We start from the raw sequence: 27,252 nt of genomic DNA, 5'->3' as shown, positions 1-27,252 counted from the left end.
GGATTTATCTTTGAAGTAGAAGCGATGTAAAATTAGATATCGATATAACGATATTTTTCTAGCTAATGAAACGGGCCGGCAGAAATGAAATCGGTTCGTTGCCTAAGAAGCTTTTCTATCGAAGAGTTTTATGTTAACATTTTATTTTATTGATGGTTACATTTTCAACGAAAACGAACGCTTATCTGATTGCTGCGAGTATACGATCCAGGATATTCTAATTGTTTCTGTAGAGGGCTCTCTTACCCACGCATGTATTTTCTGTGTAATATAGCTTATTATTGCAAGATTTAACGGGCTTATGTGCGCATCATGGTGTCGTCTTGCGAGTCACATCGCTAGTCCTTTAAGTCCAGTTAGGTCATCCGCAATAACAGAGTTGTCGACATAAACCATAAACCCGGCATCAGTGAGCAGTTGCCATCGTCCAAGACACATGTGAAGTCAACAAAGCGATTGAAGTGTGTGTGGGTTTTGAAAGTAACAAAGTGAAACTTGCAATTGTGAACAATATGATAGAGAATCACAGATGTTGAAAATGAGTCTATGAATACAAAACAATATTGTTTTATCACTGCACTTACTGTAATATTTACTTTCGTAAACTTTTAGTTTTAACAGCTTATATGCAAGTTTATCCCACACCCTGGATTTGAACGCCAGAACCAATTTTCTTACAAATGAAAAATTTTAAATACCTGCTATGTCGCCAACGTTCACTCTACCGGTTATTTTTATCGTCTAGAACTGTTTCACACTGTTCTCTTTCAGTTTATCCCTATTACAGACAAACCTCTCACCGAACGGGAACTGAGTTTGACATTTTCTAAATGAAAGATCCTCTTAATTATCTGCTCTTGTGGGAGAAAAACATCGCTGAACGTCGTCAGCTGTCGGAAGTGACATAATCGAACAATGGAATAAATAAACTATGTTCCCTTCACAAAGCACCAACAGCACTGTTCTGCTGGTAACTCTCCAAGAAGTCAATCACCGCTTCCGTGCACTCACAGCAAGCCCACAGGACGAACGGTCTCCCGGGAGGACATCATCTCCGTGGCCCGTGGTTCACCTTTTGACAGGTCGACGCGACGTCACGACCTTATCCGATGACCATAAATTATGGCGTCTAATTACCGTTTTAAATCATTTTCAATGCTGCCCCCTAGCTTCGGGCACGCACAGCAGCGTACCCTAGCCCGGCTGCACAATAATGTCGACGGTCTTTCAAGTTAGTATTCTGCCGGTGAGCTTGTGTACATAATTTACGGCTCAGAACACACAGCAAAACAAGCACCAATCCCATTTACCAGACTACCTCAACTCTCTTTGCGCCTTGTTGTTACTTCCCTCACACGTAGCGCAACACGGTCAACACTAATTTACCATTTGAATGCACCCTCGACAAGCGTTTGTTCGTGTTTGTCCGTTTAGTCTGGCTTTACGACGGGTCGATTGGCTCCAATTTGTGAACAATTGCTTCACTGTGGAAAGGAAAAGCGCTCAATTGCACTCGCGATACGCACCATATAATGAAGCGCTTAACACACCTTGTTCCGTGGAAAGTTGGCAACGCCAAGCATCGCTGCCTAGGTACAGCAACTTCTGGCCTTTCAGCAGGGAATGTTTGACATTTGCTACACGCAACGCTGTAGAGTTGAGCTAGTGTCTGTAGCAACTCTACTCTCACAAGCGAACTATGCTGGCGCAATGTTTGTTCAGGGATTGTCGAAAGTTTTCCAGGAAAACTTCAATTAGCTAAGAAGCAACTACAACCGCGCACCGTGTAGGAAGGATGCAACAAGTATTTCTGGAAATCTTCATCTTATCAAACATGGATGGAAAGATTCTATCCTTTGCGATAATCAGGTCACGTCGTACATCATCGAACATTTCGTGACTGAAATAATGTATCCTGCTGGAAGCGTGGAAATGAAAAGTACGCCGAAAGTATTTCCGTTTTAAAGCTTGTTCTGAATGCCGCATGCTGTGTGTTGTGAGGTTAAGTATTTGCAATACATGTAATAAGAGAAATGAGCTATGTAGTGTTTGATATGATGTTGAATGTAAAGTTGTCAACATGACAGAGATTCTGTGATGAATTTGTGATGTTTTAACCGTTTCTTCTTTTTTTACATGTTAATGTGGAACATGTCGCTGTAGATTTAGAACTATCCTTAGTTTCTTTCGGGATATGGTTCTACATAAAGCTGTCTGAACTTCTAACTTGCCAAGACCCTACGCTAAGATATATTTTCGACTCTTCCACTTAAACTGAAATAGATTACAAATTGGTTCAACTTACTCACAACTGGAACACGTTGTAACAATCTAATGCTATAGGTTGTACAGAAGTTGTGTTTGTTAAAGATTTAATTAAGTATCTTTTTTTTCTTATTTTAGCAGTCGTAGACGTAGAGAGATAATAAATCCTAGCTACGAGCGCCGCTACAACACCGGACTGCCCTAACAGCTCAAGCTTAGTGTCCTTACTATGTCACTATGTGTAGTGTCCCTACTACAACAATTGGAACCACACATGTTCCATTGCAAATATTCTAAGTGTGACTCGACATCGCAACTAGAAGGATAGAACTTATCTTCAAAAATATCTTCCTCTTAGATAGAAAAAAAAACAGTAGAAAAATAACTTAATAATGCAAATGCATTCTTTACTCCAAGCTGCTGCTAGACGCAATTGACACGCAATAATTGAAATTGTTCCTCGTCAGGCATCTAGACTGCGTCCCATATTTTTTAGAAGATCCTCATTGCCCCCATTAGGCCAAGATTAACTCCATTGACTACATGATATGTAGCTTTTAAACCTGTGCGAATAACTTCGATTTCAGTGTACCACTTTCGACATGCAAAAACCGTGTCATAGTTACATTAAATATCCTTGCCTTTTTTTATTGTAACCTAGTTCTAAGAAACTTATGTAATCGGCACCAGCTAATAAGTTCATCTTCAGAGACACATATTATTTTTCAGAATGCATTTGTACTACGAGTTTCAACTAGCTAGTGTGAGCTAAGTGTGTTTGTGGTTTTCTTTTATTTAGTTTATCGTTCGTTTCCTTTTCCAGTTGACGCTTTGCCAAATACAGCGAATGGAATTGGCTTTTACGAAATGCAGCTTAAGGTAAAAGGAGCGATATATAATGAATTACAGGCTAATGTAGCGGGAGAATACACGAATATAAATCAGGTGCAAAAAAATGTTCTGCATATAATCAAAATTAATTTCATATTTTAATAATAAACTGTTCTTAGTTAAATAGTACCAATACGATAAACAGTTATCCCATAAGCATAATAAAAAATAACAATAAAGGCTGTTTAAGTTTAAATATTTGGTTTGAAAATAAATGTTCACTCAAACGATTCTATTTGTTTATTTTTTTACACAGAAGACACAAGAGTTGATTGCCTTTTCTAATCAAGAGCACAAATACACCGAAAAGCTTCCCTTGTACTGTGCAATATCGTTCGTTGCCCACACTTTTCCCGAGGCCATGTGAGGCCTAGTGAAATATTTGAGCGGAGCTACGGTATTTAAATTTTGATCTCTAAGCGCAAAAACACCGAAGGGCAACGATGGCAAGTCAGGACAGCAGCGGCCGAACCTGTTCTTCCCGGTTCGACCAGACGGTAGACGGGAGAAGTTTTATTTATCGATAAACTTTCCTAATCTTTGCACTGGGACGCCATCATCTCCCGAGGGGCCTTTGTTTTTCATTCATTCTGTGTATGTGCGTTTTTTCCCGACAAAATTGAGACGACGCTTCTCGTACCTACGCAATGTGCCCTTCAATGTGTTACAACAGCGACATCCACATCAACCCAAACAGACGGTACAAAAGACAATGTTTCGGGAAGATGCTAAAGAGAAAAGAATAGCATGCCACCATACTATTGCCGAACCAGCACCATCGAATCAGATCGGATGAAAATCCCACCCATGAAAACATCCGGATAATCATGCTCATGCAAATCGTTACCGGCGCCCGACCGGATCCTTACGCTGGTCCGTTCGCTCCATGGTGTGCGTAAGACGAAAGGGGATTAAATGAATTATGTTCGGCAAAGGGAATGGAAAAGCGATTAACGGTGTTTATGTTTCTTGGAGGTGCGACGCTATTGGCGTCTGTTGGGTAAAGCTCTGTCGATATAGAGCGCTTCTTCTGGGGAAGGAAAATAAATCTGGCAAATATTAACATGTACGCGGTTGAGGTATACCGTACACTGTAATTGCGTCTTGTGGAATATACGTGGATTATTTCTAATGCAAAATGATTATGTTATTACTCAGAATTCGATTCAGTTCAAGTCAGGAATGCGCTTCCGACAAGTGAATGTGAATGAATAAGTCCGACCTCATACCCCGACACTGATTGGAAAAGGACGAAATTTTCTTTAAGATATGTACACACCAGTATACAATAGCTCTGAAAACCCATTGTCACTAACAATCTTAATATTAAGTGTTAAGAGGGCCGGGTTGGTTGGTTGAGCTGTGAAAGAAAGTTCTTGTCGCTGAACATCCACGTCGAAACAAACCCAAAAATCATATTTAAACTCAAGCTCTCTTGCAATGAAAATGGTTACATTCTTGGCACTTTTAGGTTGATTAATCGCCCAGTTCGTATGAAACATATTGTGCATCTCGAAATTGGACATACATTGGTTTTGTAACAGAGATAGTTCAACTAAAGCATAACGAGAGAATCTAAATTTAGTGGCGATGAGTTAAACAAAAAAATGCAATCTAGAATTATGTTGGTAATTAGCGGTCGACATCCACAAAATTGATATGTATTTGTTTTTGAATGCACCAGCTGCATAGATGGAAATTAGAAATACAGAGAACATAATACAAATATTTATATCGAACATAAAATTTAACTGTAGTCATACGGATCTGATACGATTGCCTTCGACAGGGTTGGATATACTATTAGCTAGGGCTCGAAAGGGGGATTATTCATGTGCCTATATTTATGGGGATTCCATCATACCTTCAGTAATTCTAGATCTGAAACTACTTCTATTGATACCAGATCTGATCCTGCTGGTGTTCCACCGAGTAGAAACACTGGCACAATTATGGTCTTGTGTATTTAAATGACGTAATTATTGTATCTATCGATTTGCGGATTATGTTAAAATGTGTCGTACTGTGAATTCCTCACCCGACCAAAGCGATATGCATTATCAAATGTCTGCAAGAGATCTTTAGCACAGAAAATAGTATTATACTGAGCTCAATTTGTAAGATAACAATAGCGATTAATTATGCTGCTTACAACAGTCTAGTCAGATTTATTATAGGAAATTGATCAATCAATTGACATCTCAATTCCGATTGTTGGATGAAACGCGTTGGAAATATCCTACGAAAAAATACTTGGTTCCCAATTAGCATAGTTAGATGGCTGTATAGAAATAAATTATCGTGTAATGGGAGAATTAGAACCTCACGAAAATGACTAAATGATTAATATATTTTTTATTCGTTATAGAAAAGCTTTAAAAGGGAGCGGCCCGGTGGCATGATGGGAGCGGAGCCGGTCTTCACACGAATGGACCGAACCAAAATCCACTTCCGGAACAATCCCCAGTAGCAAGGACTGACTATCCGGCTACGTGGTAAAATAAGTCGATACGGCCAGGCCATTCTAACGAAAAAAAAGAAAAGCTTTAACCATATTGAAAGACGTTTTTTATTTATTCAGACATTGGTTTGTGATTCTTCTTATAAAATCATTAACGCACGAACATTATTATTCCAAATAAATACGTACGTGAAATAATTCACGTACCCAGATCCACCTCAAGTTCTTCACACTTACTGGCTTACTGCCCGAGATAACACGACGTTTTCTGTAACTAATTTTAATAAGAAATAAATTTCCATACGATAAATATAGAAATTCAATTGGTATTTGAGATTTTGCTATCGTAGGTAATTATTTGAAACTAGGTTTGCAACAATAATATTAAATTGTGGCACCAGACCTCACTGCACAGTTGAATTCAGGTTGAATGTAGCTTTTTCTCGATTCTCTACCCGGATTGACTATTACACTGTTTAAATAGAATATTAATGAATCATCCTGATTAGATGACACAGCATGTACTGATATTCTATCTATAAAACAAAGCTGTTTGTCAATACCTGCACCCTGGCGCGTGGGAATGATATTAATCATCAGTGCGAAGGATACCACGTTACAGAGCCGTGAGATAATTAATCAATTTATCAAAAAAAAAAAACACTATTCTATCGGCTGCAAACTAATTTCTAGCACAACACGAAACCAATTCCTTTAAGCCACACGTTTCACAACCCAATTCATTACAAGCCTCAGATTCAGCTGGAAACTCAAAGTATTTTATACCCATCATAAAGGGGAAATCTATCGATGGATTAAACGAACTTGGGTTTGAGGTTCAAAACGAAGAAAAATAAATAAAGCGAACAACAATCCACCCTACGCACATGGCTCAATTCCGTGAGTAACGCAAACTTGATGTGACGGAAAACCACCGAAACCAACACGTGGTAGCCCCTGGCTCCGCGTTCGGCTAGAACCTCAATTTCCGTCCGTCCTCAAAATAAATGCGTGTATCGAACAATTAACCGCAGAGGACAGCGGATGGGGTGCTCCAAACGTCAGCGGACAAAGATGTGCGGTGCGTAGGTATCGATTCTCCCGGAAAACCTCCAGTAAACCCGAACCCGCCACAGTAAAGTGTCGAAAAAGTGAAGACAAAAACAAAACGCAGGGAGCTTAATTAATCCGTTCTAATCAGTCAGCAAATCAATCAACGCCGTTGTCACGCAGGGAAGTAAATTAATACAGTGTTAGCGGCATTGGTCGGCTAACTGTACCCGCACATGGGTACGACGCGGATCGATCGAACACGGGATCGATGGTCACTTCGTCAGTGTCAGTGTGTGTAGCTTGTGTTCGTAGGGATATGGGAAAGGCCGTTCGTTCTGTGCTCCGTGGCTCAAAGGGACGGATCAAAGCAAAACATATCGATGGTATCCCTTTTTCAAGGAAGACTTTCTATTTCAGTTTGTAAAAACAGAATAGTAACAGAGAACGTTGAGCACATGTATCAAAAATAACAACTCGCTAGCGTACCCAAAAACCTTTCACGTCTATGCCTGTTTATAATGCGCATAAAAGCTTATTCAACGAAAATAAAATAAATGCAGTGGACTATCGGACCTACTTGGTTTAAGCATATTTGCGAAAGACTTGTGCGTAGAAAGAACACTTCCGTAGGTTAACACACGGTTGGGCATCCCTTTTCAAATATTCCCGCGTTCGCGTGCATGTTTACATTGAGTATTTGAGGCAAAAAGGTCAATCTTCGGCCTACTTTCAGGAACGGGAAAACGGTATAGTAACGATCAAGTTTGGTCTGCGTGTGATGGGAAATCCTTTTGCTAACGTTCTTCGGTAAGCGATTGCGCAATCGGTAAACTTCCTTTTTTCTTTTGAAATATTTCCTTGTTACACGTCAGTTTTCCACCGCAAGATGGATCGAAGAATGGAAGGGAAAAATGGGAACTTAAAACAAAAAAAGAAGCAGAAACAGATCGAATCCAATTGGTGTGGAAAGGTTGGAAAGGTTGAATACATAAAACAACCAGTAGCAATCGGGATGCTGTGGCATTCCCGCAAGCTACTCAATCAACCTCAGTTCATCTGACGATAACGTTCCCGGGCTATGGGGTGGAATAGAACTTGCACAGCTGTCTGCAGCAGGACACGCCGATTGGTACGACGACAAACAAGCGAATCGGAGTTCGGTAAACATCCAGTTCTAATTAAATCCGATCCCGGTGCCCGTCCCAGCTACCTTCATGCACCGTGTCGCAACTGATGCGGTGATTAACGCTCTCATCGAACCCTGGCCGTGCGATGTTTGGATTGCGATTTTCCTTGAAAACCCGGGCGACCGTCGTTTCCGGTGGCCGCCATCTATTCGACCGTCACCCGTCGTTGCTGATCACCGTGAGTGTGAAGTGATGGGGCGGAACGATTTATAATGACTATATCTTAATTTTCACCAAAAGCTGTTTCGTCTCATGGCCCCGTGAAGCGAGCGGGAGCTGTAAGCTTTCCGGAGAATACGCCTAACTATTTATTGCTTCGCGAAACTCCTATTGCGCCGCTGATTTGTGATGACTTTAAATTTTAACAGCTTTTACGCCTGTTTCGGTTCGGAATTGTGGCTTTTTCTTGTGTCAAGGGACAGTATAATTATTGTTACTGTAAAATCGTAAAAATGGCTCTGTCACCAATTCGGAACCGGTTGAAATATCGTAAATTAATTCATCCTCGTTCATCCCGGAACACCGCTGGAAAATTCGGCATAACATCCATCTGATGGCAAACTGTTTGAAATGGTAAGTAGTTCCATCCGGGAATTGGTTTGCAAACAGTGCGTAAGTTGTTTATTTGGTCACAAATTTCCGAACCACCACCTTCTTGGAAAAGCTCATAATTAATTGACATTTTTAAACTGCCCTTTTTGCAAAAACCAAGCGTTTGCGAGACGATAAACATGCACGTGTTTTGTGTGCGAAAACGGTAAATGAGGCATCATCTGGTTTGTACAAAACATTGCTTATTCCGACTGGCGGTAGGTTCGAGAAAATGTCCCTGCCAGAGACAGTCACGTTGTGGGTTGGATGTTTTTCGATGAACATGCAGTTTTCATTGTTTCTTGTTTTATTGTTCGGCACAACAACCGTCTGGTTGAAACCTTCCGAAACCCTACAGCCGTGTTGTGGTATGTTTATAGCCGCGTTTTTTTAAGGACAACTAACTTTATTGTTTGTTTTTTTTTTGTGCATTGAAGGTGTACTTTGGCATAGACTCATCTTACGTCACCTTTGTGGCCCACAGTATTTCTGTTTGGCAGAGTACACGAGTGATGAGTATTAGACTTTATATGCTAAGTTACTTGAAGATGGGGACGTCGAAATCTACAATCAGAAACCTCCTTTAATGCCTTTTGGTTTGTTGGATGAGGTTTGAAGTGCAGAAACATAAATTTATGTTTGGATTTATGTGTCAATTTGTGGATCAGTTGAGTTGTTTGTTGAGACGAATTTGCTAGACTATCATAGAGAATGGGAGTTCCCATTCCATATCTTTGATTGAACAAGTCATGAGTCATGAGTCCAAGTCTAAATTTAAGCCAAATAAATGAAGTATTTCTTTGCAATTGTAGTTGAAAAACATAGTGATGAAAAGCGTGTAAAGGTCCTAAATTGCGATGACTTTGCTTGTAGGACATACACTGTGATCTCAGACAATTTTACTAGCACTTCTGAACAATGCCACAGGCCACTAACATATTTTATCAGACGATTGATACGCAACGTACGCTGATGAGAAAAAAAAAGATTTTGTCCTTCGAATCACCTTTCAGAAGTTAACGACGAACTGCAAAATTTTGAAAACATATTTATGAACTGGTGTCGTCGCCATTTTAAAGTAGCGTTGGTAAATGTGTTACTATCTCGTTTACTAGCGTGAATGCACTAAAATTATAAATAAAATACAAACAATACTAGTGATCCTCTGTATATTAATGCTTTAAACAGCAGCCTAGTTAGATTTATTTTAAAATATGGATCAAATGTATGATGTCCTTACAATTATTACTTTTCTCGCAATTTAAACTCGCACGAAACTCGATATTGATGAAATATATTATCATACGAAAGAAGAAATGTATCGTAAGCCTTTAAAATATTCGCAAGATTTTGTGAATAGGACCAGAATGATTTGTATACCAAAAAACAAAATTCTTTCTAAACTTACTTAAGTATTGGATAAAATATTCACGTAACAATTTCACATGTCCACAATTAATGTTAGTAAAGCGTTTTAGGCTTGTGTTTTTTCGTAAATAAAGAGCTTTATTAGTTAAATCCAATATTTACTGGTAAGACAAAAAGAAAAAAAATACAAAGGACCTGGAGATAAATATACTTAAAATGATTAAAGAAAGGCTCAGCGTGCTAAGAAGAAATATATCACAGTTGATGGATGATCATCAGTACACTCATCAGGAGGTGTGCACTTTTTGCCTGTGATTTCATACTGCAGTACAAGCTTGCCGCATGTAAAAGCAATTATCAGCTCACGTAACTGCAGTACCATTCATCATTCGTCGATATCTAAATGGTATACATTTCAAAACCATTTCATCGTGCAAATCAATGGCAGTTGATTGATCTGACATTTGTGCCAGACATGTGCCTTTTTTTTTTGCACCACGGGAACATACATTACACGCATCGGTTAAGCTGGTACAGCAAAGCCCAACGCCAAGTACCATGATCAATAGAGTGCCGTAATTATAGAGCAATAGCAGAAGATAATTAAATCATCATCATCATCGCACCGAAACGTAATGCCATCGCAGCACGACAAATCGGCGCGACGAAATGCCAATAAATCATGCCCAGCTCACCTTTGCAGCATACTGCACTGGGGTTACACACGTTACACGAAGCATTTAGTAAAACACCGGAGATAAAATGATTGATGCGCTGGCTTATGGTCAGCATTGATCGATTTGCTATATGTGCATACCTGCTGTTGTTGAAATCCGCCTGCACTGGATATAATGTCCGCTCCGGTTGCGGATGTAGACGAACCTTCAAACCAGCGCTGCCAATCGGAAGATGGAATAGTTTCCACTAAGCTCACACGCTAGCAGCACACGTCTTGCACAGTTTGCCACTCACAACGAAACTTAACCGTACAGCACACAACTTGCATTCATTTCCTGTTTAATCTGCCACTATGAACAGTGGAAATTAATCAACAAGTTTCGCCACACTAGAAACTTTACCCTGCCCCGGGAACTTTACGCCCTTTCTTTCGGTTGGGTATTTGGGTACCGCCTCGCACAAGTATACACGCTGACCGACAAGGCATCAAACGGCGGGGGAAATTCATTTGCACACTCGCACCTACTTGGGATCGTAACTATCCGCACGGAATTTGAAACAATTTCACTAACAAGATGAAACCGTAGCACACACCACTACCAAACAACGACGACCTTCCATCATCACCTCCGCCAATGCGATGCACACATCCAGCAGCAGGATGGCTTCAAATGCACACCCGCAGCACGGTAGGTTCGTCCCGGGTAGCTTGATGGCCGGATGGCTTGGTACATAAATTTTCACACAACTTTAGCAGACTGTGGGCGTTTGGCGCGCAAATATGCGACGTGAAATGCAAACGGAGACCCGCACTGGAACTGGGTGGCCACCACCGTTCTCGGATGTCTCGGGGTTTTTTGCTAGCTAGCTTTCACCACGCCACTGGTACGACGACGCAGAACTTTCCGGAGACGGGCCTTTCCAGCAAAAACGGACCTAGTGCTGGTGGCCACGCTCGGGAGCTTCTTCCTTCGAGAAGTTCATTATGTTGCATTTAATTATCCACTCTCTATTTTCCACTTTCTTCAATAAATTTTCCCATTCCGATGGGTAGCGTGAGTGGTTCGCGGTTGCACACTTACGTGTACCAATTTGACCGCTTCCCTGGGACCAGGAACGCCACACTTTGCCAGCTTGGCCTTGGCAAATGGACACGCACACAGCCACTGGAACTGGCGGAAAGAAACCGTTGGACGATGTACTAAACCCGTGGAAAGAAGCACTTAAACACGGGGATGCCTTTTTTGTTTTATGTTGTGGGCTATTCTTGCATTAAATGTTGCAATATGTTGTATTTGTTTTCTGTTGCACAATGCACTTTGCAGCGAGACGGTTGCACCACCAGTGTTGGGGCTTAACAATATTTAAATTTAACCCGACCACGTTGTCTCACAAAATGCACAAAACCGTTAAGTAGAATATTCTTCGCTTGCTATCACACACTCCTGATAATGATGGATGTTTTTCTTTACGTTAATTCGTACACATTTAGTGCAGGACAGTGGGGACCAAATAAAGCACTCCAGGGTCGCGAAGGAGCAGAATCGCAGAAGTGTTATCTGTATTTCCCCTTGTTATCACTGCACTTCGGTACGACTGTAACGGTCCCTTCCAGAAGCACTGGCAACCGTGTGGTCACGCACCGAATCGGTACCGTTCAGCTTGCTGCCGATGCGATTGTTTGTTATCGGAGACTGGACGGCTCGGCGAAACCGTGCCTTCATTCAGAAACGAGGATCATCATTACGCCGCGGGCTCGGATTCGGATCGGAAGCCGAATAACTCACAAAATGCGTCCGGCCACCATTGTGCCCCTCATCGGCCGGAATGCTTCGGGACGTCTCGGGAGAGCCGTGCAGGATAATGCCGGATATGGACCGAGCGGGAGCGATACCGATGCCGGGAGGAGGCCAGAGTCCACCGAGAGCGCCGACACACGGCTTCCGAACCGTTTTTTGCTGAATGACGATGATGATGATGGTGATGAAACCGAACTGATTCACGATTTTGATCTCAAGCTTGCGCGCAGCATCTCCCACGCGGTATGCATTTCGCTCACGCAATCGTTTGCTGGTTTTCTCGCACGACCGCGTACTGCGAATGAAATGGGTTTGTGTATGTGTGTGGGTGTGTGTGTGTGTTTCTATTAACATTTCCTTTACTCACCACCAAAGGAACCGCTCTCGTACGCATCCGGTTCGGAGCGAAACCCTCCCGCACGGTTGCCACAGCCAGCCCCAATGTGTCCCATCAATGCGTGGTGTGCATTGCGGAGTACAAGGCGCCAGCAGGCCGCTAACTCTCGCGTAGTATAAGGGCGCTCTTGCTCGGTTGGCACAGGCACGATCTCTTGCTCTTGCTAGCCATTTCCCTTCGTTTGCCCCTTTTCAAACACGAGCGTGTGTGCGTGCGTGATACGAGCTCCGGAACGGAATGATAACACTCGTAAAGTGTTGAAATAGCACTGTTATCCATTATCAGCGAAACGTTTCCCACCGGCACACGCGGTGATGGTGCGTCTCCATCGGATGATCCCTTTCGGTTCCGGTAGCCCTAACCGAGCCCTAGCTGTCTGTGTATGCGTGCGTGTGGTTGCGTCTGGCCTTGGTGGGTGATACGTGCGCAATGCTTAAAGTATGCATGTCTCCGTATCCCCTGGTCCCGAGTCTAGTCAGTTGTGCCACATGAGAATTACATGTTCTGCGGGTCGTGAACGGTGTTACCGTAGCCGTTCGACGTCATCATCACCCGCTGTCGGTAGTGGTCGTTATCCTAATCGGTGATCTGACGGAAGAGTTAAACCAACGGCAGAGCTGTCAAGTGCTTTTGAGAATGAGATTAAAGCTGTAACCCGTTGTACAGGATGTAGCACCATGCTAAAGGTTACGATCAAATATCCATTCGCTAGTGTAAAATGAGTTTATCATTATTTAAATTTATTTGCTGAAGAACTTAAGAATGCACACAAAACACAAGAAATTCTATGTTTTTTAGTTACGGGATAGACTCGCTGGCTTGTTGCGAGAATCCTTCGATAGCTAGGCTAAAGCCATGAGGATCTCAATGCGCTTTTGTTTAGGGTTAATTCCTTCTGTTTTTGGCTTATTTTTCCGGCGAGGATATTGTAATACTTGTAGAGTTTATGATTGCACCTTGTTCCGTGCAAATGGTCCCAGAAATATTGCGTTGGGTGTTGAATATCAAGTAAGGTAAATGGTATAATCATATATAAATGTGGGGCCACGAACAATGTAGGTTCAATCATGTTTATACTATAGAAGAAGAAAAAAGTGTTTAAAACCATACATACACAACAATTGGCGACGAGGATTTAAGGAACGAGAGGCTACCGAAAGAAATCACCAGGATGCCGAAACAAAACGATCTGAGGCAAGCAATCCTCAGGAAGACGCAGCTCTTACCGAATATGGTGCAACCTTTCGCGGTAAACTTTTGCGGAATTGGCTTCCTTACGTTACGAGTTATTATTCAAAAAAGATGCTAAGAATCTTGACGATGCTACGAAAGTTCGTCTACTGCTGAGAAAGTTGGACACTCAATCACACTGTCGTTATATCAACTACATCCTGCCGCAGCTAGCAAAAGATGTCAACTTTAAAGAAACTGTCGAAACCATTGATAAAAATTTTCGGAAATCAATTATCAACCTTCTGCAAACGGTATCAGTGCTTGCAGGTAACCAAACCTGAATCAGAAGATGTGATCACCTACGGCGGAAGAGTGAATCGGTTATGTGAAGATTTCGATTTCAAAAAGATGAATCTGGACCAATTGCTCAAGAAGGAAACGATTACTTCTGGTACTCTAATTATTGTGAACGTTTTACTTAGCACCTCGATGGTATTTTTCGCAGTTGCTAATCTGGTTACGTGAACTTCAGGCCATTTTGATCAGGATCAAGATCAGCAATTACTAGGCAGTAAAAATCATCCGCCAGTACTGCGTAATCGATGTGTATTCTTGACCATAGTTTGGAAGGTATAAGCCAAGATTCCAATGTTCCAGCGCTTAAAGAAATCTTCAATTACATTGTCGATACCCGGCCAGTACACGAAACTTCTAACTGTTGTTTTCATTTCATTGGGCAATTCTCTCGATCGCGGCTAAAAGGTTGTCTTCAACATGCCTCAGAGACGTATGCAAGATCGTCTTATTCTTAGTGTAACGCTTTACTTGGTATGGTCTTCCATACATTGGTTTATTTACTTTTTTTTCTGAGCAAGCCGCATGATCTGTTCAAATATCCTTTCAAGTGCCTATCGTCGAGCGCCGTCATCAGCTAACCTATTATCCAAGGTATTCGGCCGGACGCCACCTCAGCATTGGCCTACCAACTCAACTCTACCTATGTGGACGGTCTAAACACGCTTCATGAGTCCTCCAGTGCTTTTCTAATAACATGGTTAGCCTTCAAAAAACTTCCTCTCGACGCAACTCATGGGGTTTTTGAACAGGAATCTTTTAAAATTGGAAAATCAGGGAGGTTTAAAATTGGTTAGAATATTGGGTAAAGCAATAAGCCTTTTTTCGTTAGATCGGCCAAGGCGTATCGACAAGTAATAAGCCTTTTTGAAAACAAAAATAGTTCTATTGATCCGATCAGTCTTGGCCCGCCCACAGTTAGCTGACATGCCCAGGTCACCAAAACCGTTTTTAGGAAATCTCCGTCAGGGTAATCGCCACTATGGCTCGTCCGTTGGAAAGAGCTCGGTGTGTCTCTATATGTCTTATGCCGAACGTTGACGAGTACTTTCCTGATCGATCCGATAACTTTAAGCCGTAATAATCTGCAGAATAGGCACTTTCTACACCAAACAAATCTTGTAGACGGGTCTCCTAAGCCCTGAAGATGTCTTCATAGGCGTCTGTTGGAAAATCTTCAACGGCTTTTCTGATATTTTTGATGATCGCTCTTTTAAGCTTCTAAATAGACAGAAGTCCAGGGAAGACAAGCCCAGGATAGAGAGAAGTAGTTTAAACACGGATATACGTATACGGGCTATGCCCCTTTTAGGGCAGGCGGTGTGACTGGGCGCCTCCATTCTGCAGTGTTAAAAACTCTAAGCATGGGTTTGCGGAAAATATGCTCGATAGGTATCGATCTGAGAACTAATTAACGTTTGGCGTATTATTAACCGCAACAACGTGCTTGAGTATACGCTCGCCTGTGCAAAAATGAGACTAATTACTCCGTGAAGATTTATGTACTTCTACTAAACATAAGAACTCTCTTTTAACCTTATTATTCAAAACATTTTAACCGACTTTTAAGATGAGATATTTTCACCCAAATTTTAATCAAAATTTGTCATCAAACGCGATGATAGTGCCACCGTCATTTGTCTCACTAACCTCAAGACTGAGGTTTTTCACTTTCGGCTCAATGCTTTAGAATACATGTTTACTTCTAGAAATTGATCCTAGAAGTTTTCACTCCGAGTCACGGATAAATGTGCATGAGAAATTTGACTGCTAATTGATTTTTATTTTTGTCTTAAAATTGTATTTATCGTTTCACATAATAAGAACGTAGGCTGATGTTAATAATATTTATAAAACAACACTTTAACATACTTCTTTGAAGCGATATAACCACCCGTTAATTGATAATAAAGTTGACCTGAGGCAATGAATGGGCTTTTACTGCCATATCGGATGCCCTCGACCATCAATGTTGTGCACATGCGTCGCGATTGGTTTACTGAGACACCATTCGTACCAAACCTTGTGCGCTGCGACACAGCGCCAGAAATGAAGCGTTATCTCATCACCCTTCTTCAGCTGTACCGGATCAGTCAGCGGTACAAACATCGAGAACCAAGATACCAAACCCTTCGTATGCGTAAACGGATGAATGCTTAGAGTGATGTCCTTATACAGCACAGTATCAAAGTACCCGGTGAAACCGTTCATCACGCAATCGAGCGAAGCACGGAACCGAACCGTCTTATATCGGCTATTATCGATCGGATCAGTGTCCCTGTTCGGATGCACAAATTCAAACAGCTCCTGCGGATTGTCAATGTGGAACGCGTTCTTTTGATACGCCACGTACACTTGTTCCATGTGACGCGAAGAGATCACCCGATCTTTGCTATGCATATTACGCTCTAGCGTGCGCACCTGGTTGTAAACCTTCGATGCAAAGCACGGATTGATGTACGAGGTAGATTTACACGGTATGCTAATCCCGTTGTCCTTCAGATGTTTTTGTGCCCCGTCGAGACACTCGGGCGAAAGCTCATTGTCGCCGAACGAGCCAAGCAGTTCGGACACAAGAATGTCCGCCTTTTCCGGTGGGTTAAACTCTCGCATGTCGGTAGAAATTAGCTCAACTTTTCCATCCAGCCACAGCTCATTGATGTGTGCCGTCAGTGTGACAATGGCATTTGGGTTCTTCTCTATCACGTACACTTTCACCTTGCAGTTCGTTGTCTTGGCCGCATTCAGGGCGGCACGGACCAGTGGCCCACGTCCCCCACCGACAACCATAATGATCGATGTCCTCGTTTCGCGTTCCTTTTCTGGGACCCGGTCAAGCAAAGCCTGTTCGATAGCGTTTTGATAGAAGATATACTTCACAGGATCATTCTCGAACACCTCGTACGTCCCTCCGTCCAGATTGTCATAGAGCGGTTGGAGCGGATTCTGAAGGTAATCCTCGTAGCCTTGCGACGGATCCCTTACATAATTGTGCTGTATGGTGTACCGAATGTAATCCACGTAATGTGAAATATGACCATCGGCCGGATTAGCCTTCAGTATGAAATGGCAACCAAACGTGCGGTAGAGCAGAGTCACAAGCGATTGGTGGGCCTTCGAAAGTACCGGATAGTTTTTGGCATTTGTCAGAAAAATGTTCGATGGCACTACAACCGCATCAACCGGTTCACCCAGCCAGCGGAATATTTCCTCCTGCTTCGGCAAGTCCACCGTCAGTTCTAGCGCTACTTTTAAGACCGAATTGCCATCTGCATGTGTACGGAAGTTGTTCCACCAGTGCCATGGATTTTCTACCACCTGTTCCTCCTCGCCGACATCTCGTCGCCAGCCATTCTGCATAAGTTTCGGGTTGGAAAGTGGAACCTCTATGAGCAGTGTGCCTCTGGATATGGAACATCCTACCGTCCTAGCAAAGTTAGTACAGTTTGCTTTAGTTAGCCTCGTGTACATGTAACCGGCTTGTACCAAATGTTCGGCGAACGATAATTCCTGTCGGATGGTACGTTCCGCCTGCTTCCGAATGTGATCAATCGGCGAGTCCAGATCCAAATTATCGCCAATCCTACAAATCACCTTGTGGGCCCATTGCGAGGAGGTGAGTAGCAGATCAGATCGCGTAAATTGGACGTGCTTGGAGCGTAGCGGTTCTCGAACAAATTCCCGGTTGAAGTTCCAGTGTACGATGGGTACGGTAACGGAGCTGCAGTTTGCCTTGGATGCGTTTTCAATTTCCTTCGGCAGATCACAGGCCGTGTTGAGGTATAACGATACGGCGGGATTCACTTTATGCTCCGTTGCCATCGCTCAAAATATTGTAGTGGATTTTAATGGATATTAGGCAAAAGTTTTTCGTCAGCAAATTTACCCCAAACAGCCGGCTTTTAACTTTTTCTCACGTGTAATTCCAATTGTCAATACAGAATGACAGCTTTGTTTTGGTCGCACGGTGGAATATTACGAAATGGTCATTATTACACAAAATCAATGTTCAATAAGGTAACGCTTTTTCGCACCTTGGAAAATAAAAAAAAAACAATGTAAATGTGTATTAAATAACACAATATATTATTTGTTTTGTGACAAAGTTCTTGCATGCCTTTATTTACAGGGGCCGTTCGAAAATGCACGCTTATCCGTTTCTAGAGGGAGCTTGCTTTTTGTCAGTTTGGTTGACAACAAGGATAAATTGGCGCCATACAAACAAAATTTGCCGCATCGCCACAGGGCCAGAGTGATACAGTTTTGTTCAAATCTCTGTTTAAGCAAGATAATTTCGTGCTAAGTGATCATCGTGATGGCGCTCTGGGTTGATCGCTATCGGCCGCGAGAGCTATCAAAGCTCGACTATCATAAAACGCAAGCGAATCAACTGATCAATCTGTGCTCTCAAGGCGACTTTCCTCATCTGATGTTCTACGGTCCTTCCGGGGCTGGAAAGAAAACGCGCATTATCTGTTTGCTGCGAGAACTGTACGGTTCCGGCGTTGAGCGACTTCGAAATGAGGTGATGAACTTTACGACACCATCGAACAAGAAGATCGAAATCATGACCGTCAGCAGTAACTATCACATCGAGGTTAACCCATCCGATGTGGGCATTTACGATCGCGTTGTGATCACCGATATGATAAAGCAGATCGCCCAAACGCAGCAAATCGATCCATCGGGGCAGCGTGAGTTTAAAACGATCGTTCTATCGGAGGTTGATGAGCTCACGAAGGATGCACAACATGCGTTACGTCGTACGATGGAAAAGTATGTGGCCACCTGCCGGTTGATCCTGTGCGTTAACTCGACGTCACGCATCATTCCCGCGGTGAAGAGTCGTTGCCTTGGAATACGTGTTTCTTCACCGACGGAGGATGAAATTGTATCTATCATGAATGTAAGTCAAAGGTCATTTATTACCAATTTGTTTATTTATCATTTATTTGTTTTTGATAGTCAATCTGCAAAAAGGAAAACCTCCATATTCCGCCAGAGCTAGCGGTTAGAATAGCGCAGAAATCGGAACGCAATCTACGCCGGGCCATACTATCACTCGAGGCTTGCAAAGTTATGCAGTACCCTTTCACCGCGAACCAGGAAATCCCGGACATGGATTGGCAGACGTACCTCAAGGAAACGGCCAATATGATCGTGCAGGAGCAAACACCCCAACGCATGGAGGTTGTCCGCGAACGGTTGTATGAGCTGCTGTCCCAAGGCATACCGCCGGATATCATTTTCAAGGGTTTGGTTCATATTCTTGTGAAGAATTGCGACATGAGCTTGAAAACGCAAACGCTCAGCTTTGCCGGACTGTACGACCATCGGATGCAACGTGGTAGCAAACACATCTTTCATCTGGAAGCGTTCGTGGCGCAGTTCATGGCACTGTACAAGAAATTCCTCAACCAAATGTCAGCAATGGATATGGATGAGTTTTAAAGTAATAGTCGTTCATCAATACATCAATAATCTTCATTACATTTTTATGCCAAGAACTTTATTAACTCGATTTGTTAATAATTTGGATAATGCTTCACTCTGAACAACAAAACCGTGCTTTGCTTTGTTCCTAGTGCCAGATATCCGCCAGCAGGAGAAAATTGGGCCGCCGTTACATGCCCTAGGTGTGTCATATGTAGCGGGAAATTCCGGAACACTGTTCCACTCCGGACGTGGATTAGTTTAACAGCATTTTTAACAGTTGACGATGCCATCACCAGCAGCTCCGAGGTCGCATTGAACGAAAGCGAATCAATGTATGTGGTTAAATTGGTAATGGTCTTCAGTGGCACCGGTTGTTTCTGCGTCAGCGTACTATCCAGCGCGTAAATATTAACGATGCCCTGTCTACTACCTGTTGCCACATACTGTCCATTGGGACAGACGGCTATGCACGATCCATTAACGCAACCATCGTCGTAGAATATATTCACGATTCTCTTTTTCTCCAGACTAAATACGGACACGTCCGTATCATTGCTGTGACACAGCAAGTATTTTGAGTCGGGCGTAAATGCTAGCGAAGAACACACCTGTCGTAATTGAATCGTTTGCAGCATCTCTTTCGATTTGGCGCTCATGAGATGTACCTCGCCGCACTCGCCAGCGGAGGCCAGATACTTTCCACATCGGGACACGCGAAAGTTTTTCATCAACCACGTCGCTCGCTCGGGTATCTTGCGAGTGTCACTCTGCCCGCTGATCAGGTTATAAACGTGAAAGAACTTACGGTAACTGCCGAACACGGCTTCGTCGCCATCCGGCGACAGACTGCTGCAAACGACACGCATCTTCGGCAACCAGATCGTGTGGAGCTTCTCATTGCGCACTCCATCTACTGCGACGATCGACACCAGACCTCGTTTGCCGGTTATGATCGCCACCATCGAGGTCGGATGGAAATTGATGGAGCTAATTTCTCCTTCGGCTTTCGTTTCGCGGTTCAAATTCTTTAACTTTTTCAACTCGATCATACCCTTAGGCAGTCCCTGTGAGGGTGTCCCCTTAACGACGTGCCCTACCGTTTGAAGGATCTCTTCGTCCGAATCGGGCTCCTGCACTCGATCCAGATCGGCCCACTTTGGTTGGCCGACAATCTGTTCGAACTGTTTGCGCCGTCTTTGTTTTGTCAACTGCTCCGGCAGTTCTAGACGCGAGAACTTGTTTCGCTTCATGTTGGCCGAGTCCTCTTCATCGTCATCATCCGAATCGTGCCAAATGGCCGATCGTTTCGGCGGCTTCGATTTGTCGTCCGCTGTTCGTACATCTTCTTCAGGTTGTGTTGAACGTTTAGCTTTTGCTTTGTTATTCTTCTGTCTGGTTAATTGCGATACTAATTCCGCTTTGCCTCCAAACACAAGTGACATCAGTTTTTTTTCTTTTTTAGAGCTGGGTTGATCTACCTTTACCTCTTTTGCTCTTTCTGCGCCGTTCTTCTTCGATTTCTGCTTCTTTGCTTCATTTTCTTTTGTGTTTTCAGCTGATTTATCGCCTTTCTTCACGGATGTGCTGATATCGATACTTCCCATACTTTGATCTTTGTCCTCATCCGATTCATTCCTAGCTTGATTTGTCTCATCTTCCGTTTCGGGCTCAGACTTTACATCATATTCATCGGACGATTCTTGCGATTTATCTGAAGAATCACTGTATCTCATTGTCGATTTTAAAATGCTGACGTAGCTGGAAATTAGATTACTCCGCTCACCATCATCGGAATTATCATCACTTTGCGATTCAGGATCAGATTTTATAGAGTCAAGCTCTGTATGCTTTGTTGCACAGTCCGGCACAACTTCCTCGTCGCCACTCTCTGACTTGATCGATGCAGCTTCATCTTCGCTAGACGATTTTTCATCCTCATGGACCGTTTCTTTGTTGCCCATCTGCGCCCGCAGCTCACTAACAACGCTGGGCTCAAGATGACCAAAATCATCGTCGCTTTCCATCGTATTTTTCAGCAATATATTCAAGAAGGGACCACACAAAACCCAATCGCGCAACAAAACACGTGAAAATAAATGTTCGGTGAGTTGTCAATTTTGACAACACATTTGTTGTTGATTCGTTTGCCCCTTTGGGAATGGATGCAAACACGTTTGATCCCTCCTGTAACGGCTTCGGTATGAGGTCGGTAACGTCAAACGTCACAACATTGAATTATGTAAAAAGCGTACGAATGTTTTCATTTCTACTTAAATTTAGATCGATGGTCTCGATCTATCCCAGTTAAAATAAATGATTATTCGAAAGAGCAATACGCTGAAACAGATTTTGGATCGATGGCCCGGTAAGCGAACGTTTGGCATCTATCGGTTTCTGCCTATCTTTTTCGGACTTGGAGCGGCATTGGAATTCTCGATGATCCATTGGCGTGTAGGAGAAACTAATTTCTGTAAGCTGTTATTAGGTAGAGATGTGATTTCCGTTTGATCCTTACTTATATTTGGTTTGCAGATAATACCTTCAAGAAACGACAGGCGAAAGAAATTGTGGAAGAAAAGCTACGTCTGCATCAGCTGGAACCGATTCCACAGAAAAGGGGCTGACCGATTGATTGCCAAAGAGAGTGAACTTAGTGATTAGTGTAATTCAAGGGAAATCATGCCGGCCGGTGTACCTATGCGACAGTATCTGGCTTTCATGGCAGCCTCTCTGCTATCCATGTTCGTTGGATCACAAGTGGTTCACAATTACTATCACCCGCTACGAGACTTGAATTATTACGTGGAACGAGAGATCAAAATGCAAAGGTTGCGTGAAGTATCACAACCACCGGATAATACGGACTCACCTAAGAAAGGTTAAATAAATAACACCAATAGTCGTTATTCGGTTATATACGAAGCATTTTGAGTATACATTCAGTTATTCGTTCCAAGTGCGTTGAACATATGGAATAATGCAACTATTTTGTTCGTCGATTTCTTCAATTACTGATGGGTGGTGGAATGTGCCGCCTTGAGCACCTTCAAGTGCTGCATCAGGGTTTCATTTCGTTGGCATTCCATCGTGAGCTGTTTGACCGTGGCTGCATACTTGCGCTGCTGTTCCATTAGACATAACAGCTGAGCGTTAAGCCCATCGCGCTTAGCTTTCTCGTCGTCACATTTTTTCTTCAGCTTTGCCTTCGTTGCACGAATCCCTTCGACGATAGTTTCAAATTGTTGCACAAATTGTTCGCGCGAGTGTGGAGACTGCATGGCATTTGCATAGTTGTCGTAGATGGAGTTCAGCAACGACATTTCCTTCTCCAGATACAGCTTAGTGTCGTCCAGCGTGTTGTATAGCGTGTAAAATTGCTTTGTCTCTCGATGCTTTGCACTTACTGTGGATAAGTTCGTCGTTATTTAAATGCGTATGTCTGCCAACAACTAAACTCTCACCTTGATTATATAGCTCAAGAAACCTTCTCTGATATTGAGCCAATTCCGTACGATCTGGGACGGTGTCCAGCTGTCGTTTGATAGCCACGTACGAACGGTTTTTCTTCGCCAGCTGCAAACGCAAAGATTTCAGACGTTCCAGTTCCATGTCCATTTGCCGCTGTAGCTCCACCATGTCATCATCCGGGGTTGATGTTTCCGCTTTCCTACAGACGTACAGGATATACAACGATAAGTATATAGCACAGTCAAACGGCAATGTTACGATAGTTACTCTATCTTTTGTTGCAGTTCTGCCAATTCTTTCTTGCAATTTTCTTTGAACTGTGTCTCCTGTTTCTTCATGTGCTCGTTCTTCAAAACTAACTCCTTTACGTGGTCAAGTATTCTGCAAAAGAGAAACAAAATACCAACGTAGAAAACTACACATAAACTGGAAATTCGTCAACAACAAACTTTTGATTATTTTCAGTAATTTCTAGATTGTCGAGATTTCTTATTTCCTCCTCGAGAATTTCTTTACGATCGCTCGCTTCCTGTAGTTGCCGCTCCTCCTCGAGCACCATTGTTCGTAGCTGATCGCATTCGTCTACTGCGAGTTCAAGTTTTTTCTCTAGCGCCAGCTTGAGGGCAAGTTGAGATTTAATGCGATTTCGGTCAGATACATTGTCGACCACATCGGGCGAAAGTTTTTGTTTCAAATCGTCGTACTTTTTCGCCAGCTTTAACTGGTCAGCATCCGTAAGGTCGACGGGAATGTTGTGCTAAAACGGGAAGGAACATTACCACCAGTTATTACATTCTCAATCGTTAAAATAATGTTCCTTGAAGACTTTTACCTCTTTTACGATACTTTTAAATAATACATCAAAATTATGCTAAAAAAATGTGTAAAAAAAAAACAAAACGTAAACAAGGTGAATAAAGAAATGCAAACCAAACAATAAGCAAATTTTAAATACACTCAATAATATTAAAGTAATACCTCTTTTTCTGCAGTCACTGATACGTGTTCCTCCTCGTCGACCTCTTCCTCCGCACCAGTATCACTGTCATCGTCGATCGTCCGAGCCCCATCGGGCATTTCCTCCTGATCCGTAGCATGCTTAGGACGCACCGGTACCCATCCTCCACCGGCTGCTTTACGTTGCTTAAACTGTCGCTTAGGCAGATACTTCGATTCGATTGCCTGTAGATTAGCCAACTGCTTGAGGCGCAATCGCTGCAAGTCGCGGTCCGATTCAAGAGTGAAATGGTTTTGAAACTGAGTTGCAGCCAGCTTTCGCAACGTGTCCGCCTTTTTGCTTCGATTTTCCACCGATCGTTTGACCAACCATTGCACGACGGGAAAGATGTTGATGAAATCCAAGCCCTGTATTTGATGGGGTTCGATCAGGAAGGGACACTTCATTCGAGGTAGTACGCCGACAATTTTTTCCGTCAGGGCACTGCAAACGTGGAAAGATAGACGAATTGTAGTAAGGATTGGTAGATTATGGAAAAAGGTGCCAGCAATACTTACATTTTCTGGCCGATGGTAAGATTCTCGTGGAATAAAAGATCCACATTGACGTCATAGTCACAGGCCTCGATGCACCAGGTCATACCGCCCACTATCTTGTCGAAGGATGAGAGGCCCTGTATATGCGCCCGATAGTAACCGGCACCGACGAGCGTATCAATGATTTCCTGCTCCTTTCGTTTCTGCTCTTCATCTTCACGCTTTTCAACCTGTTAAATTTTGGCAGGTGAAACAAGAGTTGCGTTATCATGAGTGTGTTAACATCAAACACTTCTGGTGCATCCACCTCACCTGAATCTCATTACCATCCGCATCGAAGCGAGTTGCCAGCTTCACATTGGGTAGATGCTTGGAAAAGATGTTCTTTGTGGCCATGGTGCGTAGGAATGAATGAAAATGAAAAGTGTGGCTGAATATGCTTTACAAAAGATTAAAAACACGAGAGAAACAAGACGACACTGTGGACACACTGAGGGCTCAACATGTAATCGCCCTAGCGGTATCAACAAGATATTGCACCACTACCAACGCAAATTATGACAGCTCATTCGAAACATAAACAATAACAAATGGTAAAAAAAACCTGTGCCTAAAAAAAATGCATGTCGCTCGCCGACGATCTGACTAAAATCTTGCACAGACTGTGTGAAATATACTACAGAAACAGCGGCGGATCAAACGGTAGGCGGAGTAGGCGGTCGCCTAGGGCCTCGCCGTGTTGGGGGGTCCAAACATTTTGTGCCGATTGTGCGATTTTGAAAATTTTACAGCAGAGTTAATTTGTAGCAAAAAAAAATTAATTGAAAAGGTAAAAAATTGATCTAAAATAGCTTAAATGGTTATATAAAACATTTGTTTCTATGTGATAAATTAAATGCAGCTAAGAATATCGACTTTGTGACTTAAAAGTAAAAACGAAATTGCACTAGGATTTCCACGGAAGAGGTAGCACCTAGTACAGCAATTTTGGTCCAAAACCGCCGAAAGGTATGCAATGTTTAAACACTAACTTTCCCGTTTTTCGTGAAAAATTTCTTCGAAAACTACCAGTTTTCGAATGTATTGTACCAGAAGAGCACCAGGAGAGAAAAATGACCAGTTTGTCAAGCTCTGATACCAGGAGAGCATCCAACGCAGGAGAATGCTTTTTCCGTGTTTTTCGAGGCAGAAAACTCGCCAAAAACGACCAGTTTGTCAAGCTCTGATACCAGGAGAGCATCCAACGCAGGAGGATGCGTTTTCCGTGTTTTTCGAGGCAGAAAACTCGCCAAAAATGACCAGTTCGTCAAGCTCTGATACCAGGAGAGCATCCAACGCAGGAGAATGCTTTTTCCGTGTTTTTCGAGGCAGAAAACTCGCCAAAAACGACTAATTTGTCAAGCTCTGGTACCAGGAGAGCATCCAACGCAGGAGGATGCTTTTTCCGTGTTTTTCGAAACAGAAAACTCGCCAAAAACGACCAGTTTGTCAAGCTCTGATACCAGGAAAACATCTAATGCGAGAGGATGCTTTTTCCGTGTTTTTCGAGGCAGAAAACTCGCCAAAAATGACCAGTTTGTCAAGCTCTGATACCAGGAAAACATCTAATGCGAGAGGATGCTTTTTCCGTGTTTTTCGAGGCAGAAAACTCGCCAAAAATGACCAGTTTGTCAAGCTCGGATACCAGGAGAGCATCCAACGCAGGAGGATGCTTTTTCCATGTTTTTCGAGGCAGAAAACTCGCCAAAAACGACCAGTTTGTCAAGCTCTGATACCAGGATGGCATCCAACGCAGGAGGATGCTTTTTCAGTGTTTTTCGAGGCAGAAAACTCGCCAAAACTGACCAGTTTGTCAAGCTCTGATACCAGGAGAGCATCCAACGCAGGAGGATGCTTTTTCCATGTTTTTCGAGGCAGAAAACTCGCCAAAACTGACCAGTTTGTCAAGCTCTGATAGCAGGAGAGCATCCAACGCAGAAGGATGCTTTTCCGTGTTTTTCGAGGCAGAAAACTCGCCATAAATGACCAGTTCGTCAAGCTCTGATACCAGGAGAGCATCCAACGCAGGAGGATGCTTTTCAGTGTTTTTCGAGGTAAAAAACTCGCCAAAACTGACCAGTTTGTCAAGCTCTGATACCAGGAGAGCATCCAACGCAGGAGGATGCTTTTTCCGTGTTTTTCGAGACAGAAAACTCGCCAAAAATGACCAGTTTGTCAAGCTCTGATACCAGGAGCGCATCCAACGCAGGAGGATGCGTTTTCCGTGTTTTTCGAAGCAGAAAACTCGCCAAAAACGACCAGTTTGTCAAGTTCTGATAGCAGGAGAGCATCCAACGCAGGAGGATGCTTTTCAGTGTTTTTCGAGGTAAAAAACTCGCCAAAAATGACCAGTTCGTCAAGCTCTGATACCAGGAAAACATCTAATGCGAGAGGATGCTTTTTCCGTGTTTTTCGAGGCAGAAAACTCGCCAAAAATGACCAGTTTGTCAAGCTCTGATACCAGGAAAACATCTAACGCGAGAGGATGCTTTTTCCGTGTTTTTCGAGGCAGAAAACTCGCCAAAAATGACCAGTTTGTCAAGCCCGGATACCAGGAGAGCATCCAACGCAGGAGGATGCTTTTTCCATGTTTTTCGA

General features: G+C 42.9%; 6 protein-coding genes across 6 annotated transcripts; 3 read left to right on the top strand and 3 right to left on the bottom strand.

Moving 5' to 3' along the window:
• Window positions 1–15,990: 15,990 nt before the first annotated feature.
• Window positions 15,991–18,124, bottom strand: LOC128303287 (protein arginine N-methyltransferase 5). Its single transcript, XM_053040187.1, has one exon. It carries the CDS (start codon window positions 18,037–18,039, stop codon window positions 16,156–16,158), a length of 1,884 nt encoding a protein of 627 aa, XP_052896147.1. The 5' UTR covers window positions 18,040–18,124; the 3' UTR covers window positions 15,991–16,155.
• Window positions 18,125–18,445: 321 nt separating this feature from the next.
• On the top strand, window positions 18,446–19,719 carry LOC128301320 (replication factor C subunit 3). The gene is made up of 2 exons (XM_053037733.1): window positions 18,446–19,123; window positions 19,183–19,719. The coding sequence occupies exons 1-2, from the start codon at window positions 18,533–18,535 to the stop codon at window positions 19,666–19,668; spliced, it is 1,077 nt and encodes a 358-aa protein (XP_052893693.1). The 5' UTR covers window positions 18,446–18,532; the 3' UTR covers window positions 19,669–19,719.
• LOC128301319 (U3 small nucleolar RNA-associated protein 18 homolog) lies at window positions 19,346–21,720 on the bottom strand. Its single transcript, XM_053037732.1, has one exon. It carries the CDS (start codon window positions 21,675–21,677, stop codon window positions 19,743–19,745), a length of 1,935 nt encoding a protein of 644 aa, XP_052893692.1. The 5' UTR covers window positions 21,678–21,720; the 3' UTR covers window positions 19,346–19,742.
• Window positions 21,721–21,898: 178 nt separating this feature from the next.
• Window positions 21,899–22,327, top strand: LOC128301769 (small integral membrane protein 4). The gene is made up of 2 exons (XM_053038397.1): window positions 21,899–22,123; window positions 22,186–22,327. Exons 1-2 carry the CDS (start codon window positions 21,967–21,969, stop codon window positions 22,275–22,277), a joined length of 249 nt encoding a protein of 82 aa, XP_052894357.1. The 5' UTR covers window positions 21,899–21,966; the 3' UTR covers window positions 22,278–22,327.
• Window positions 22,328–22,332: 5 nt separating this feature from the next.
• Window positions 22,333–22,568, top strand: LOC128301770 (protein brawnin). Its single transcript, XM_053038398.1, has one exon. It carries the CDS (start codon window positions 22,333–22,335, stop codon window positions 22,534–22,536), a length of 204 nt encoding a protein of 67 aa, XP_052894358.1. The 3' UTR covers window positions 22,537–22,568.
• LOC128301768 (coiled-coil domain-containing protein 93) lies at window positions 22,432–25,105 on the bottom strand. Its single transcript, XM_053038396.1, has 8 exons — window positions 24,928–25,105; window positions 24,637–24,845; window positions 24,100–24,562; window positions 23,954–23,992; window positions 23,571–23,878; window positions 23,389–23,502; window positions 23,115–23,320; window positions 22,432–23,056 (listed from the first exon to the last, which is right to left on the bottom strand). The coding sequence occupies exons 1-8, from the start codon at window positions 25,009–25,011 to the stop codon at window positions 22,662–22,664; spliced, it is 1,818 nt and encodes a 605-aa protein (XP_052894356.1). The 5' UTR covers window positions 25,012–25,105; the 3' UTR covers window positions 22,432–22,661.
• Between the last annotated feature and the right edge of the window lie 2,147 nt (window positions 25,106–27,252).

This window comes from Anopheles moucheti, chromosome 3 (assembly GCF_943734755.1).
Source record: "Anopheles moucheti chromosome 3, idAnoMoucSN_F20_07, whole genome shotgun sequence".
Lineage (NCBI taxonomy): Eukaryota > Metazoa > Arthropoda > Insecta > Diptera > Culicidae > Anopheles > Anopheles moucheti.
This window is presented reverse-complemented; position numbering and strand designations above follow the sequence as displayed.

Coding starts and splice junctions, on each gene's coding strand:
- LOC128303287 (XM_053040187.1), bottom strand. CDS start 18,039: ATGGCAACGGAGCATAAAGTGAATCCCGCCGTATCGTTATACCTCAAC.
- LOC128301320 (XM_053037733.1), top strand. CDS start 18,533: ATGGCGCTCTGGGTTGATCGCTATCGGCCGCGAGAGCTATCAAAGCTC. Junction 19,124..19,182: donor AAATTGTATCTATCATGAAT/GTAAGTCAAAGG, acceptor TGTTTTTGATAG/TCAATCTGCAAAAAGGAAAA.
- LOC128301770 (XM_053038398.1), top strand. CDS start 22,333: ATGCCGGCCGGTGTACCTATGCGACAGTATCTGGCTTTCATGGCAGCC.
- LOC128301769 (XM_053038397.1), top strand. CDS start 21,967: ATGATTATTCGAAAGAGCAATACGCTGAAACAGATTTTGGATCGATGG. Junction 22,124..22,185: donor TGTAGGAGAAACTAATTTCT/GTAAGCTGTTAT, acceptor TTTGGTTTGCAG/ATAATACCTTCAAGAAACGA.
- LOC128301768 (XM_053038396.1), bottom strand. CDS start 25,011: ATGGCCACAAAGAACATCTTTTCCAAGCATCTACCCAATGTGAAGCTG. Junction 23,879..23,953: donor TTAAAAGTATCGTAAAAGAG/GTAAAAGTCTTC, acceptor TTCCCGTTTTAG/CACAACATTCCCGTCGACCT. Junction 23,057..23,114: donor TCTTGAGCTATATAATCAAG/GTGAGAGTTTAG, acceptor ACTTATCCACAG/TAAGTGCAAAGCATCGAGAG.
- LOC128301319 (XM_053037732.1), bottom strand. CDS start 21,677: ATGGAAAGCGACGATGATTTTGGTCATCTTGAGCCCAGCGTTGTTAGT.